The sequence below is a fragment of the Polypterus senegalus genome, chromosome 11 (assembly GCF_016835505.1).
Source record: "Polypterus senegalus isolate Bchr_013 chromosome 11, ASM1683550v1, whole genome shotgun sequence".
NCBI lineage: Eukaryota > Metazoa > Chordata > Cladistia > Polypteriformes > Polypteridae > Polypterus > Polypterus senegalus.
The window spans coordinates 51,861,934-51,878,541 of NC_053164.1; the positions used below are offsets into that span (position 1 = coordinate 51,861,934).

The window sequence follows — 16,608 nt, forward strand, 5'->3', positions numbered from 1 at the left end:
TTGGCTCATCCTGACCACCCTTACACAATTTAGCATGTTCTTTTATCATTTTGTTGTTTAGTTGAAGATGTGACCGTGAAGTCTGTGCTTGGCTGCTCTGGTCACATCAGGTGTGGTGGCAGTGAATGGACATCATGGTGTTGGTCTTGACTGGCACATCTCATCATCAGAAGAAGCAGAAGTCGGGCCTGCTTTCAAAAGGCGTGTGCCTCAGGCTCAAAGGTGAAGCTCTGCTGCTTTGGGTTGTTGGCCCATCCACATGTTGTGCTGTGAATTCCAACATTTTCAAGTTTTAGCTTTTGGGGATTTTTTATGGTGTGGAAGAAATTGTTACCTTAAGTATATATCTATTAATAATCAGCCTAAAGAACCAGGCAGGAGGAAGCTTGTCCATTGCACCTTTTATTTCTCTTCATGAAGCAGTAGGTGATGGAATGACCACAAAGTAAAAAGAACACTATATAGGGTGGTCCAGATCTAATTCTGCAACTTTTAATGCAATGCAGGAAAACAATACAAGACAAAAGAATTGTTTTAAATATCTTGAATATAATGAACAAAAATGGACTTGCATTGAATTAATTCACTGATTTTTCCATGTAATGTCCCACTTTTCCAAGTTTTTTGTGAATTCTCTATGTAAGTTATAGCGTAATGAAAATTGCATAATTAGATCTAGACCACCCTATATTTATAAATGACCGAATTTGCATAACAGTCCTTAATTAATGTAATGACGTTTACTCTGATTGGTTTGTTGGCTTGCACCATCTGAATATTTACTCGGATTGGTTAAAAGACATGTTTCTAGCACAGAGTGTAACCATTTCTACAACATTCTTGGTTATCACAATACTTTCCAGTAATTCTCGAGTTCCTGTGTGTGTGACGTCTGTCAAGTCTTACTGAGTTACATGATAGTCGGCCCTCACCCAGGACCACATTGTTCTTTGTTGTTCACTTGATCTTTATCTGGTTTCCTGATATCCCCCTCCCTGACATTTATTAACCCTTTTATACTCCTAAGATAGATGCTATATTTTAATGTAGATAGCATACCAAACACCTTATGTGCAATAACTATAAATCCCCAAAATGTGACCCCTAAGTCTCATTGTTCTTTCACATTGGAAATGAAATAAAACAAGAAGCCCTTACTCAAGTATGTTGTGTTTGTTCCTTTTATGTCTTCTCCTAGCTGGAATAGCAGCCGCTGTCTTTATTGGCTTCCTCCTCTTGTTGTATGCCATCTTATGGAAGTGCATGGTGGCAGGTGCAAGCAGGTAAGCCCATCTGTGTGATTCGTGTTGTGCCGGTCAGTTTATTTTGTGCGGTTGGGTGTTGGTTGGCATCATGCTGAACGTCCATTAAGTTTATCCAAACATTTTATTAAATCAAACAACCGGACACCACCATTTCAATGCTCAATGTTTTAGAAATTGATAAAAAGAGGAAAAAAATGAACTGAAATGAGTTCAAATAATCTCACTTTACGAAGGATTATTTTTCTGCCGTCTTTTAATAATTCTACTTCTGCAAAATTTCAGAAAGAAGAAGAAAATTAAAAAAAAGCAGCCCAAGGTCTCGTCCGAAGAGATGCTGTGTTGATTCCAAAGAACAAAAGCCGACTGGGACCCTCCACCGGCAGCGCATTGAGGCTGAATTTGTGAAGTTGGACCGATGCAGTAAAGATGGCGGGCACGGCCCACCTGGAGTGCGGCTTTGGAGACCGAAGTGGGTGGGGCAGTGGTGTTTTTCAGCCCATTGGGATCTGCTCCTGCCACTTCTGTAGCTCCGTTCTGTGGTGTCCCTCGTGGGCCCTCCACCACAGAGGATCACAGATCTGACTACTGTGTTTGTCTTATGGGTACTTTTCACAATAAACTGCCTCATCGCGTTTATTTGCTCCAGCCATTTTAGCATTGGGCAGAAATTTTATTTGAAAGCCAAAATCAGGAAAACGTGGCTTTTGATGTGATGGCTAATGGAGCTGGCTGACTGGTGAAGCCTTCCGTTATATATTGTGTGGCGAAGTTCACTGCTCTTTTGATTCGGCATGCTCCACCCTGTGTGTTACTGGCATTTGGGTTTCCTGTCTAGGAGGGGGGCGGATTGAAAAAATGTGATTTCTGTAAGCTAAGTTTGAATTCACAGGCCGGGCTTCATGGAGGTTGGAGAATGCCGTTGTTGAATAAGGAATCAGGGAAGCCGCGCCAACCTTCCTGGCACTTCAGCTTTGTCTGTAAAGAAGGCCGTTTTTAACCAACCGTGGATGGCCTTTGGAAACCTCGCTGGTGGGTCGGAACAGTCAGGCGGGGGAACGGCATTCAAAACACTGTGGACACTTGAATGCACCAGAGAGAGTGTGCTTGGGCTTGATGGTGGGCTGCAGCGGGACATCTGGTCAGTCCCAGAAGAAGCTTGTGTGATGTGGCAGGAAACGACGCACCTGGGCACTCTGGGATACTGGGAGCCGCCTTTGTGTTTGTGTGCTCGCGTGCAAAGAACAAAGGCAGGAGAAGGAGCATTTGACGACTTGTGTAACGTTTGGACAGGACTGGGTGTGCATTTGTACGTGGAGGATTTTATTAAAGCTTGTCTAAAATCCCAGAGTGCAACTTGCTTTATTGAGTGGGGGTCTAACTAGCCACCGAGTGAAAAAAACAAAATGGCTGAATTAGCATAAGCTGCCTTAATTGGGGGTGTTTGTATGAAATGTAATGGTTTACTTCATGAGGCAGAAGATGCATAATAAACGAGTAGCTGTCATTTTAACTACTAAACTGTTACTAAAATGTAAACTGTGTCTATATTTTCTAGAGTGTAGTAGGAAAAAAAAAAAACTAGCACCCTATCTGTAACTGCTGACCTTGAGTCTAAAATGATACCCTCATGTGGTTATGTTTGAAATTTGTCACTTTGGGAGTGTTTATTAGAGGGCTAGAACCACCGGTAAAGAATCAGATATCACAAATATGAAATGACACTCCACATGCCTGTCTTTCTGTTCGCCATTTTTATGATAAGTAGTAACTTTGACCCCTCATATCCTATTTAGGGGGTGAACCCCCGGGGTCAGTCGATGTGGGACATGCAGAACTTAAAATCCTTGTGATCGTTTTCGTTGAAGACACCTATTGGTTTTTCTTTTCTATCATAAGGATGGAATTTCTGCACAAAATATGGTCCGAAAATGAGGGATTCTCAGGTCTAGAGGGTCAAAAATGGGGATGGACCCCCCAAAAAGGTCAATATTTCCCATAACTAGACATCAAGATGAATAGTAGATCGTGTGGGGTTTTCTTGTATTGGTGAGTTACAAGGTGCCAGACGTGGGGCAAAAAAAAGGAAGCGATTTGTAAGCATTCAGAAGTAATTCTTGGGAACACAAAAAAACTACAGAGCAGCCGATTTAGTAGGTCCACCTGACTTGTTCCAAGACCACAGTTTTTGCCTCTGAAACAAATTGAATTCTTTGAGGTGTGGATTGACTGCATCACATGCTTCTGCCGCATTTTTTGAGCCACACTTTCACGCTGCCAACCTCCAACTCCACTTCAGCAGGATTGACATCTGGGGACCGCGCAGGCCATTGAAGCAAACTGAAGTCCCCATCGCGTTTGTGGACCGAGCTGGGGACCTGTACTGTATTTTAGAACTGTTACCAGTTATCAACTTTAAGACATTTGCAGAAGTCCAAACTCCTCAGACCAGGTGACGGCTTTACTAGTTTTCATTTGACCGGTCGGTGCCAACTGTACCTGTGTCTCTAAGAACAGGGAGATGACGATGCCTTTCTGTTCCTGTTCTTGATTGGCAGCAGTGGAGCCCGACGAGGGGTGTGATGCGTTGTCCATTTAGTGACGCCTGCATCATAAAGCGCTTCTGTCTTGAGTATTTGTATCCTCGTTGCCACTTCTCCCTTTCCTGTCTGACTAATCGCCCACAGAGCTGCCATCCTCTAGACTTTACTTTTTCAGAATCCCATCAACTCCAGAGCTTGTGGTGCTCGGCTGTCAAATTTAAATCTTGGGGGGGCTGCAGAGTTTCATTCCAGCAACTTTCCTAATTTCTCGCCACTTAAACCAAAATTCTTCCATGCAGAAAAATTGGTTTACTTTAAAGTTTCAGATGTGCTGAACCCATTTCTAAAATTGGAATTTCTCCACCACAAACTGTTTCCACGAGATTTCAGATTCAAGGTTTTGAAAAAAATTTTTTTTAATACTTTAAGTACATAAATATGCTTCGAGTATTATATGAAGTATATTTTAAACAGACAGTGGCAGCCTTCCTCATTCTTACTGTTAGTTGAGGTAGAAACAACCCAAGATATATATATATATTTTTTTATATGTTTTTTGCTTTCAAAACAATACTTTTTTTTTCTCTCTTTATTCCTTGAAAATAGCCAGGAATTTATACTTCAAAGGTAGCAAAGGTGCCACTTTATTGCTGATTGAATGTTATTTTACAGAAATATGCAACATTGGGTTGATAGCAGGGGACAGGCAATCCAAATGGTAAAAGAATACGCACCGTTCTTTATTGAAGGGGGGAAAAAAAAGTGACGTGCCTCAAATATTCTTTGGAATACAAACCGGAAAACTACAAGAAGATGGGTGGGGAGCTCCTGTCTGCCTCCTTAGAGCTTCCAGCAGAGCATCACTCAGATGGAGAGGCAGCACAATGGAAAGTGGAGGGAGGCCGGCCATGTTAGCAGATGCTTGTTAATTGTATTTAAAACAATTGTGTTTTTTCAAGTCTAATTTTAAAAATTCCTGACCGAGCAATTCTGTTGCCAGGTTCACATCCAACCTCCATCAATCTATAAAAGGCATCTACAACGTTTAACTGGGGTGAAATCCCCCCCAAATACCACTGTTACTGCTGCTAATGGAAGAGATGTCCTTTCCTTTTAATGTTTGGTTTTAAACTGCACGGGTTTTGCTTGATTTATGGTGAACCGTAACCTGGGCTGGACTGCAACTGCAAAAAGTCTGTCATCTGCGAGTTTAAATGGAGATTAAAAATAAGAAATGGAACAATTGTAAAGGGGCTGAAGAGGGAAAAAGTGAGTGGTGATTAGTCTGAATTTTATAAATAGGTGAGTAAACCGTGTTTGAGGTTTAGACGGAAGGCACATTATTACTATATGGTCACTGGTTAGCTTGCCTAAATAATTTTACGCGTGATCGGAGACTGTAGAGGCTCCCCAAGCCCCGTATCCGCACACTGAAGTACAGAATGCTCTGCTGAATGTGCGTACTGTCAACACTATAAAGAAAACCCTGAAACAAAGCATTTGGAAAAAACTACTGCAGATGACAATGTTAAACATTTTTTAGGGTAATCGGCTGGTGAAAATGACATGAAATTAATGGAGATGATAAAAGATTTTACACTTGAGAGTTTTTCAATAAAAACAAGCCTTTAATTTGTGTAATGGTAACATAACATTAAGAACTTCAAGTCTGGTCTTGTTAAAGCATTTTAAATATTTCAATACTGACATTCATTCATTTACATAACAATGAGGACTGCTCTGGCGTCTCGTAAAGTGCACCTTCAGTTCTGTTGACTGTATTTACACTGACAGTTTCTTGGAAAGGCATGGAGTGTCACAGACTTTTCTTTTTTAAAGGAACTAATCCATCTCGCCTCTCCTCACCACAAGACTTATTTCCCTGAGATAAATGCATGCGTTTTTTTTTATGCTACCCAAACAATGTGACCATTGAGAAGTTTAAACCCTGACAAGTCAGTAAGTCCAAGTATCGACTCCGCTTGTGAGTGCTGTGCTGTGGACCCTGAGAGTCAGCAAAATTCACAGCAATTTGAGATGTTAACACAAATGGCCTTTTATCGTTTTCTCTGAGGGACTTTCCAAGGCCCGTTACTATAGTCTTTGTCTTGGATCCTAAAAACATCTTGTGACAAGCTGGTGGACAATCTATGGTTTTATTTCCATAGCATCAAATTCACTTTATATTGGTTTATAAGAGTGAATGGCTAATGGCAGCATTCTGGATTCAAACTTGGTTTGGTTGCAGTTATCAAGGCACCACTAACAGGCGCTGGTTTTTATCGAACTTACTTGCTTGCTTTTGCTTATTGAGCCATTTAAATTGGACTTATTGGGTAGAACATTTTCTGGATATGGTGTGAAGGTTCCATTCCCATAACCAGCACTAGTTTCATGCGCAGCTCCATCCACAAAGTGCCCCTCATGTGAAACCTCTTTCTTGTGTTGTACCGAGTTCTTCATATTTGGTCCTAAATAGAAAATCAGACAAAAGTTAATTTAGTAATATAACACAAGCACAGGTGCATTTAAAACTTGTCACTAGATGTGATTTGTTACTGAAGACAAGGTAGTTTAGGAAATCAATGGAAATTTAGGATAATTTCCCAGGCTACACAGTAAGACATATGAACAATCTGGACAAGAACAGGCCAATGAAGTTCACCAGTCCTATCCATCTAATTCTTTTGAAAAAAACACTGACTCCAGTTTTGAAAGACCAACTGTCTTCTCTTTATTCCAAGTGTCTATCGTTCTTTATGTAAAGAAAAACTTCCTAATGTTTGTGTGAAATTTACTCTTAACAAGTTTCCAACTGTGTCCCCGTGTTCTTGATGAACTCATTTTAAAATAACAGTCTTAATCCACGGTACTAATTCCCTTCATAATTTTAAACACTTCAACCATGTCACCTCTTAATCTTCTTTTGCTTTAGACTTTTAAGATAAAATTTATAAAATATTTTCTAAAAATGTTCCAGCTTTATATTTTTCATAGCAAAACAAAAACAACCAAACTGGTAAGTGCAACTGATCCCTGGTTTGGGTTCTTTAAGGCCGTCCACTCCTCTCGTCTTTTACGGACGGTGCTGCCCCCAGTGGCTGGTGCAGATATGTGTTGTGATGAAACAAAACTGAAACATCTCTTCATCACAGAAATGTACTTCCTGCCACTGTGCTGATCAAACCTGTCTTTCGCAGAGTCGGACGTTTTAAAAGCAACCTTGAGCGTTGGAAGGGAGAATATAAACTGTACGGCAAAGGGAGGACAGATTGGCTTTTGTTAGCATTGCTTGAGTTGTATTGTCAGTAGCTGCTGTAGTCGTTTGTCTATACTGTACTTTCATATCTCTGTTACTGGTTAATCTTAGGCGGAGGTTAGCTTTCAGTTTGGTCATAGGGCCTTTTTAGAAGAGAGATGTGGGAACATCAAATGCATGTTCTCTCTTAGATTACATCCACACTGCTATGTTTTCATTCAACAATGGTATTTTTAAATGAAAATGACCTCCATTCACACTATCATTTATGAAAATATCCCTGTGCACGAAAACAAACACGTATGACATAGGCAATTGCCTACACTGGGCAAACGCATATCACCGGAAAAATATAGCAACTGGTAAATTGTCTTCCTGTGGCCCATGTATGCGGCATCTAAACTGTACAAAACACAATTTAGTTGCATACTGGGAAGCAACCCAACAAGCACCATGGAAAGCAACTCCTCCATGTCTACTGTGTTGGAATGTGTGTGTGTTTTCCTTCATCTTGTAAAGGGTGACACATCTGGTAGTGAGATGCTGTAATGAGCAGGATCCAATCAGGGAAGGGCCACGAAATAAGCACAAACCAATGAGAGTGCGATTTGAATCGGAGTGTTCAAAACTTCTCGTTTCCAGCTGTTCACATTCCAGTGTAAGTCGGTTTCTGAAGGCTTTAAAAGTGATGGGCAGTGTGAGCAAAATGCAAGAAGGGAGACTAATGTCTGCAGTTTAAATCAAAACAGCAGTATGGGTGTAGCTTTAGAGATCTACGGGGGGTGATCAACAGACGTGAGTGAGAAGGCATTGCTAAGAATACTATAAAGTATTAACAGCATAGCTCAGGATAGTCTTGGAGCTTGATATATATATATATTTTATTATATTTTGTAATATATTAAGTATTGCAGTTTGATACATTAATATAATACAGTCAGGTATCTTTTTCTTATTTGATTCAAGTAAAAGTTTATTCTTATCAGTCAAACAATAAAAAAACAAGCTCTAAATCAATTTAATTGCGCCGATGTCTTTCTTTTTTAACTGTGGGCATTTAATTGAAGTATCTCACATTTATATTCACATTTGCTGCCTACACTGGGTAAGTAAAGTCCTGGCTTATGAGGTGAGCCTTATGCGTGTAGTGATGTCTGACTGCTTACTTAATATAACAGTGACTACAGATGGTATGATTTATAGCAAGTTCATATGGAAACTGACATGAATCCAAATATTGAACTCCAACACAGCCAGCATTTTGTATCAAAAGGTCTGCAGCCATACCAATGATAGCAGTAGGCCTCTCTACTCTTAACAGCAATGAAAGAAAATGGTTTGCATGCAGTTTCCATTGTCATGTTAAAGAGGAGATCAATGCAAACTTTAGAATGCAAATAAAAAACCTCAATGCTTCTTATCAGTTAAATCTCTTAATGAAAGGTTCTGCAGTGCTACTCTGTGCCATTTTATTTTCTCGCACCACTACTAAGGCTGTTATGCCAGACATTTATTAAATGAGCCCACGTGACACAGCACCACAACTCTATAGAGATTATATAAAGTGAGAAGGTCTGGTTCTAACTTGTCCCTACTGTGTGCATGGTGTGTTTGTGTGTGTGTGTGTGTGTGTGTGTGTGCCCTGCGGTGGGCTGGCGCCCTGCCCGGGGTTTGTTACCTGCCTTGCGCCCTGTGTTGCCTGGGATTAGTTCCAGCAGACCCCCATGACCCTATAGTTAGGATATAGCGGGTTGGATGGATGCATGGAGGGAAAAGGTCTGGCTAAACTGGTACCAAAAGCAGATTCACTGGCCTATAAAGATATATTATTTAGCTAAAACAACTTTCCATTTGTAAAAGAGTGCAAAATGGTAAAAATGCTGCTAAATAAATACACTAACATTTATGATGATTTCAATCCTGTTTAAAATGTATTCCTTACCAAAATAACTTAGTAACACAGGGAGGAAGATCAGACCATGTGCCATTCCTAGCAGAGTGATGACCAGGTTTAGTCGGAAAAAGAAAATCTGGATCAGCTGTGCCTTTGCAAATGCCAGCACTATAATTCCTGGGAGATTGGTCATGGCAACACCAGCAAACACCTAAAAGATAAGCATTAAACACTGGGTTATTGCATACTTTTATTAAGAAAAGTCAAATATTTGATAGTGGACATGTCCCCCCATCAGAATACAGCCTAGTTACCTCTCTTCTACTTTAGTTTAAGGCAAGGAAGCTCTAACTGTGGCCCTGCTTTACTAATCTCAGGGCGCCAAGTTTTATTGTGGAGAAAAAGAAAAGCAGAATAATTATTTATGTATGTGCTGGTTGCATATTGCATGTTATATTAGAGTAAAGCTTCTCATTGCTGCTGAAATACTACTTTTATTGCATGTTATAGGTTTTAAGTAACATATTTAGTAATTTTGTCGAGGAGCCAAATTATACAGCATATGAAACAATAATACAAATGACTGTTTGTGTGCACTGATACTCACCGCGCTGCCCATTTTTGCTGTGGCCTCTTTTGCTCTTTCTACCCGGTCGGGCTGTGTGCTGATAGCAAAGGAGCGAGTCAAGTGAGAAACAAACTCAACAGAGATGCCCACAGCCTGTCAACAAGAGCGAATAATCTGCATTACAAACTCATCTTTTCACTGGATAAAATAGAATTCTACAATAGCAAATGAGGTGCCATGTCACTCCAAGTTCCCTCACAAGGGATCAGTATTTACACTCTACATTAGGAAAAACGGGTAAAAAAACAACATTTTGAACAGTTTGACAGTTTAGAATTATTATATTAAGCACAACCTCTTAATTTGTATATTACTTTAGTTTTTGAATATCAAGAATGTTCTCCCTGTGCCTGCGTGGGTTTCCTCCCACAGTCCAAAGACATGCAGGTTTGGTGCATCGGTGATCCTAAATTGTCCCTAGTGTGTGCTTGGTTTGTGTGTGTGTGTATGCCCTGCGGTGGGCTGGCGCCCTTCCCGGGGTTTGTTTCCTGCCTTGTGCCCTGTGCTGGCTGGGATTGGCTCCAGCGGACCCCTGTGACCCTGTAGTTAGGATATAGCTGGTTGGATAATGGATGGATGTCAAGGAGTTAATGGGCTTCCATTGGTGGAGACAATACTTAATACAATTAAAAAAACAAGGCACATTAGAACAATTATGATGAAAAGACCCAACACAGATTCTGCTCAGCTAATTTTTGCAAAGCAGCGGCAACTATAAATAATATAGAAAATAAACTAAGCATTAGGTTAATGGGTAGCTGGCAGTGTGATATGGTGATTAAGACTTTGGACCTCAAAGCCTGAGGTTGTGGGTTCAAATCCTGCTGCTGACACTGTGTGACCGTGAGAAGGTCTCTTCACCTGTCTGTGCTCCAATTGGAAAGAACAAAAGAAATGTGTCCAATCGTGTGTGTGTGTGTGTGCATGTGTATATATATATATATATATATATATATATATATATATATATATATATATATATACACACACACGTTAAAACACTGTGACCATATTCAGGTGGGGCATGTTTAGCATTTCCAGTTAGACAGTAATGTTAGCTTAATTCAGTTATTCGTTTACCCGTGCAGTCAGATACTGGGCGCTGTACAGTCTTGTCTGTGCTTCTGCTGGAGTGGTGTACATGTTTGGCACATTTACTGTTTTGGCTGTACTGAGTATTGTTAAAGAAGAGCAATGGGAAGTGTAATTTTCATCTTCCTTAACAGCAGTTATCTTCATCCCCTTTTAACTTGTGTGATGGCACACCATTAGCTCTTCCATCCATTATCTTAACCCACTTATTCACAGTAGGGTCACAGCCAGCAAAGCTTGGGAGCAGACCAGGAGCAATCCCTGGAGAGGGTATCAATAGTGATGTTTAGTTTCAAAGCATATTTTACAGTTCATCTTTTTGTGGACTTTGTGCCATTTTTTTTCAACTTCATATTGACTGTGGCAGTATCATTGTAACTGAAAGCGACAGATGCCATGTACTACAGCCAGTGGCAGTGCTTTATTCACTTTTGTCACTAACCCAGTGATGTCATTGAATGCCAAAGTAGAAACTGGTTTTATGGAAAGGTTTTTCCATTGCAACAGGTTATGTTTAACAAATGTGATGTGTTCTCCTCACACATGATACACATTTACTTGTTCAACAGGGGTCTCTTTAGGCGATATTCCAGCCATAGAAGGTATATCTGTCATGTCCATAGGATTGTTTGTCAGACAGGGTTAACAAGAGCACAGTTACTTCTTGCTGTTTAAACTGATATCCTGAATTCCACTGTCCTGAGGGACTGGATTGGTTTAGAAATTCAAACTGAGTGAACCATCTCATTGCTCCCATCCACTTTTAAGCACGTTTCACTCACGGTTGACTTCAGATGCATTATACATCTGGCTTTGAGAGGCCACTGTGGGTGTCATCTATTCTACGGGACCTTCTGTGGGTTTCCACTCTTCTGCTGGGTTTCTGGTATTATTTCTTATTCAGTGTTAAATTTAAAATATTTGTACTTCACCATTTCTTCACAGGTCTGACCTATTCCATTTTAATCTTTGATTATTTTTGTATTTCCTAAATCTTTTATCTTCCAATGTCTGTCTGCTGCAGTTTTGTAGATCTTTTTCATGCTGTGCTCAGCAGTGAATTCTTCATATCATTCATCCATAGCTTTTTTGCATTTCTTACCACATTCTTTATATTTCTCCTTTCCTGTTCACATACTTCTTTATGTGAGAGTTTTCCTCATTTCATTCACTTCTTTAACTTCCTCTTTAATTTTACAACTTTTTCTATCTTCAGCCAACTGGCAGCCTTTTACCTTATCTGCTTTCACATTTCGCTGCTCCCACCTTCCTTATCATTTTTGTCCATCTGCTCCACCAAACTTTCAAGTCCTGTTTGCTCAGTTCCTCTGTTTCTGCCAGCCAATTTCCAATTCCTCCTCTAGTTCCTGTTCTGTTATTTTAGATGCCATAATCTCTTGTGCTCTTCTCATCTTTCCTAGCTTTCGCCTTGCTTTTTTTGATCTGCTACTTATACTCTATGATGTGTCATTACTGTACTACTTTGAAAGGCTGGGTTTCACATATGCTTAGCTTAACTCTTGACTACTTTTTCATTATAATGTCCTCAATTAGTGTTCTCCTTCCAAACCTACCAAAGTGGTTTACAATCTTTAACTCATACTGGCATTTTGTACCACCTTAATTTCTCTCTCCAGCTAATGTCTTGAGTTGTAATGTACAGTATGGATTTTTTTTAATCTAGTAAAGACAAGATGGTGACTGGACTGAGATTCAAACTAACAGATCTGGAGCTTTAGTGCTGCATAGCTACCTACTGTGCCACCATTCCAAGTGAACTAGTCAAATGTGATCATCTTAAAGTGAAAGAAATTTTCTTTACAAAGTTCATTTTAAAAAATAAAGAACGTCCTGTACTTACTGTGACTAAGTTGATGAGAGATACAGCATTGTAGTCAATGCTCCACAATGTCATGACCCCAACTGTATCTACAATGATCATAACAATTGTGAGAAGGTTAAGGAATCCAGACCGCACATCCATGCCCAACAGGATACAACACACCACAAAGGTTGGGAGAAGGCAGAGAGATAAGTTGAAGAGCCCTTCCCACACAATGGTGAGGTATTGTTCGTAATAGACATAGGTAATCCTGCCAGAGAACAGAATTTAAGAAAATCATAGTAAATAAAAGGAATCCGGAATCTTGGAGTTTGAGTTCTGAATGAAAGAAACAGTTATTAAATAAAGAAAAAGTCATCTGATGGTTTTGCTGTTACACAAAATTGTAATAACGATGACAGAACTGGTCTTTCTTAGTTTTACAGAGGACAATTTGAAACAGCAATTGCTTACGTGTAAGGGAAGACCTGAAAATTGGGATCAGTGCCAGGAACCTTCCGCATGCTTTTAGTGATATTGTCAGCCAGCTCCCTTGCACTCTGCAGTGCGGCCGTGAACTCTTCTGAATTGGTCAGTGGGGTGTGATACGCCATGAACCGAGAGGCTGCAAAGAAATACCAGCAGTGGCTTTACTTTTACAGTATACAATAAATGAAAAGCTATCATGAAGCCCATTGAAATGGGCAGATGGCTGTAGCATTTCAATAACATGCAGTTAGGAGACCTGGGTTCACTTCCCGGTGTGGAGTTTGCATGTTCTCCCCGTGTCTGCGTGGGTTTCCTCCCACAGTCCAAATGACATGTAGGTTAGGTGCATTGGCAATCCTAAATTGTCCCTAGTGTGGGTGTGTGGGTGGGGGTCTGCCCTGCCCGGGATTTTTTCCTGCCTTGTGCCCTGTGCTGGCTGGAATTGGCTCCAGCAGACCTCCGTGACCCTGTAGTTAGGATATAGCGGGTTGGATGATGACTGACTAACTGACTCACAAACATCATATAGGGGTAAAATAGGTCTGAAGTGCAGTGTCAGTTATGTTTAAAATGTAAAACCTTCTAACAATATGTCACCACTCTTTACAGGACTCGTACATGCTGACATACTTTGCATACCCGCACAAGTACTTTGAGGTGGGAGTCCTCACCTACTTTGTAACAACTAGAGGATATAATGTGTTAGGATATGGCAGGTTGGACAATGACTGACTAATTTAATTTCTAAAAATGATTTTGTTTCTGTTCTTCTAAACTTTAATAGTTTATACTGTACAAGCATATTGAATACAAAGCTTCCAGTATCATGTTTATTTTTTTAATTGCAAAAAGTTGTTTGATTTATTTTGGCTAAACATTGGCTAGTTTTTATATTGAATTCTTGCAGATGCCTATTCCTTAATGTTTGTCCTGCTACAGAAACCAGAGGGCACTGTGGGCAGCTGGTACCAAAATCTCATAGAGAAATCAATAATTCTGGAATGAACTTTTGGATAACATGGAAATAAATGTAAAAATAAGTCACAAATGACTATCACAATCCTGACTATAATTATTCGAAAGCTGTGACATAGAAAATAATGGCTCACTTTACAGGCATGTGGAATGGCTAGAATCTTTTACAGAATATTGTACATCTAGAGCATTTTTTTGTTGTTGCCTTTTTTCCCAGAAATGCATGGTTTCCTTACCCATTATTTCTCCATCATTTCCAATTATAACTGCCTTGTCATATGCTCCCAGGCCCCTATAAACACAGAAAAATTATTTGTTTGGCAACCATCATGATACATCAACAATAAGGCAAATGTAAAACTTAACAATTATGTTTGCATCATTCATAGTATTTAATGATAGGAGCTGATAAGAATGTTTGCCTGTTCACTCCCATAAGAGTACTCATCAAGACCTCACACAAACATACACAATAAAAGTGTGTGTGTGGATTCAATAATTTATCAAATGTGGGAATCCTGGGAGAGATAACGACAAACTTGACTGAGGTGAGATCGGATAAGAGAAGGCTGAATCTGATCTGGGAAGTGTTGATTAAAAGTGACTGGCGGCTTACTACATTCTTTTTGAGATGCCTATCAACATTTCCTGTTTTACTTTAGTCAATATAATTGTCAGCGTCAGCGAGGCAAGGACCACTTAAAAGTCAATCATAGGTTGTTCTGGGTATTACTAAAAATTAAAATTACTCCGATGAGGGATCAAAAACATATTTTTAATGATGTATATAACCATACTACTCGTTTAATAAACAAAGCCATATTACCAACTTGTCCTTGTGACCTTTCTGTCATCAGAATGGAGAAACATAACTTTATAAATAGAAAGTATATGTCATTTCTTTTTTCTCCTGAACTGCATGTTTGCTGTCATATTCTAAAGATCTTATACTGGTTTGTGATTCTTTACTCGCTTCGATATGACCGTATACACCACGGTTAGTTCTCTCTCTGCTACTGACATCACCAGACAAGACCCTGGACAGCCATTCCCCTTCATTATAATAGGATTTTGAAAATGAATGACTCGTAAATGCTCTGCAGTTTGTTTTTTGTTTTTTTAATTTAAAATGTTGTACTCTGCTTACCTTACACTATTTGTAAGCCCTACATGCCAGGAGCATTATTTCACTCAAGAAATGGGTTTTAAAAACTAAATTAACCACATTTGAAACCATTTGAATGCACTGTTTTTGCATTAACGTGTAGCTAATGTGTAGAATCACCCGATAGTAACAGTAGTCACTGAAGTGTTGGACAAAAAAGATGTATGACAGGCAATCAATGATTTAACATTTAATGCTAATTTGGCAGGGTTACACATCGCAGTATTTTCCAGTGCTGCATATCTGTTTTAATTGTTATTTTTCATTCTGCTGTTACTGCATAACTGGTTGTATATTGTAATCTTGCTTATTCTGTAATTCTCTTTGTGTTTGTCCTGCTAGCAACAAAATTAATAGTGACTACTTAAAGTACACTCACCCTTTAGAGCACTTTATATTGGGATAGTCCTGAAGAAAGTAAGGTAAGAATTTGTTGAACTGTGCAGCACTGGGTCTAACCTCACCAAATGCATTGGCCATGCACTTTCTGCATATTTTATTTGCTGCAAGTGAAAATATATTACTTAATTGAGAGACACATTAAAACATAAAAACAAGCAAAGATCTTTAACTCCTTTGTTCAAGTGGGTCTTGTCTAGTCAATTTATCAACCAGCAGTCACTGTCTTGTACCATCCCCACACCATAAGTGAAGATCAATTTAATTATCATCACCCAGTATGATCAATTCATTCATTAGGCAGTGAGTGCTACAGGACTCTAAATGTGAGTAACTGTCAGGCGCAGATCCATGTTATTCTTACAGGTTGATGGGCAGAAGTTTCCAGTTACGGTGAGACGGCAGCAGCCGTTCAGTGGATTCAGCCAGTCGATAAAGTCATCCACCCAGGAGTTAGCCGGAATTTTCAGGTACGATCTGTCAAAATATGAATTAGTATTAATTGAATTTGCACATGTCTGAAAATGGTGCCTCAGTTATTTCAGTTCTGTGATCTTAAACAAAAGGTCAAGTCCTAAAAAGGCATCCATCCATTTACTGGACCGACTTATCCAAGATGGAGTTGTGTGACGGGTTGGAATCTATCTTGTATTATGCTATATTCCAATATTAAATTCCTTCCAAAAAAGATACTAAAAAATTTTAAATATTACTTACAGCTCAGGATAGTCAGTGGCATACTGAATTTTTTGGACGAGTGAATTGTTGTCACAGCCCACACTGGCACAGACTCCATTCATTCCTTGCAGGGTAGAGAAGTTATATCCTCTAGTTGTTACAAAGTAGGTGGGGACACCCACCTCAAAGTACTTGTACAGGTATTCAAAGTACGTCAGCATGTACGAGTCCTGCAAAGAGTGGCAACGTATTGTTAGAAGGTTTTACATTTTAAACACAACTGACACTGCACTTTAGACCTGTTTTACCCCTATATGACGTTTGTCAGTCAGTCAGTCAGTCATTCATTCTCCAACCCGCCATATCCTAACACAGGGTCACGGGGGGTCTGCCATAGCCAAT

General features: G+C 39.6%; 2 protein-coding genes across 2 annotated transcripts in view; one reads left to right on the forward strand and one right to left on the reverse strand.

Annotated features, from left to right (window-relative positions):
- sb:cb288 overlaps positions 1-2,610 on the forward strand; it is a 39,518-nt gene extending 36,908 nt beyond the window's left edge. The window contains exons 4-5 of the mRNA XM_039768617.1: positions 1,199-1,283; positions 1,548-2,610. Coding sequence (XP_039624551.1) covers positions 1,199-1,283; positions 1,548-1,608 — 146 coding nt within the window. The 3' untranslated portion in view covers positions 1,609-2,610. The remainder of the gene's footprint in view (positions 1-1,198; positions 1,284-1,547) is intronic.
- A 465-nt stretch (positions 2,611-3,075) lies between these two features.
- The window catches only part of npc1l1 (NPC1-like 1), a 45,976-nt gene continuing 32,443 nt past the window's right edge, over positions 3,076-16,608 (reverse strand). Inside the window, exons 10-19 of the mRNA XM_039767941.1 lie at positions 16,246-16,436; positions 15,893-16,005; positions 15,509-15,632; positions 14,201-14,256; positions 12,975-13,125; positions 12,540-12,771; positions 9,566-9,679; positions 9,007-9,169; positions 6,098-6,276; positions 3,076-3,171 (exon numbers count right to left, since the gene is read on the reverse strand). Of these exons, the coding sequence (XP_039623875.1) occupies positions 3,076-3,171; positions 6,098-6,276; positions 9,007-9,169; positions 9,566-9,679; positions 12,540-12,771; positions 12,975-13,125; positions 14,201-14,256; positions 15,509-15,632; positions 15,893-16,005; positions 16,246-16,436 (1,419 nt within the window). The remainder of the gene's footprint in view (positions 3,172-6,097; positions 6,277-9,006; positions 9,170-9,565; positions 9,680-12,539; positions 12,772-12,974; positions 13,126-14,200; positions 14,257-15,508; positions 15,633-15,892; positions 16,006-16,245; positions 16,437-16,608) is intronic.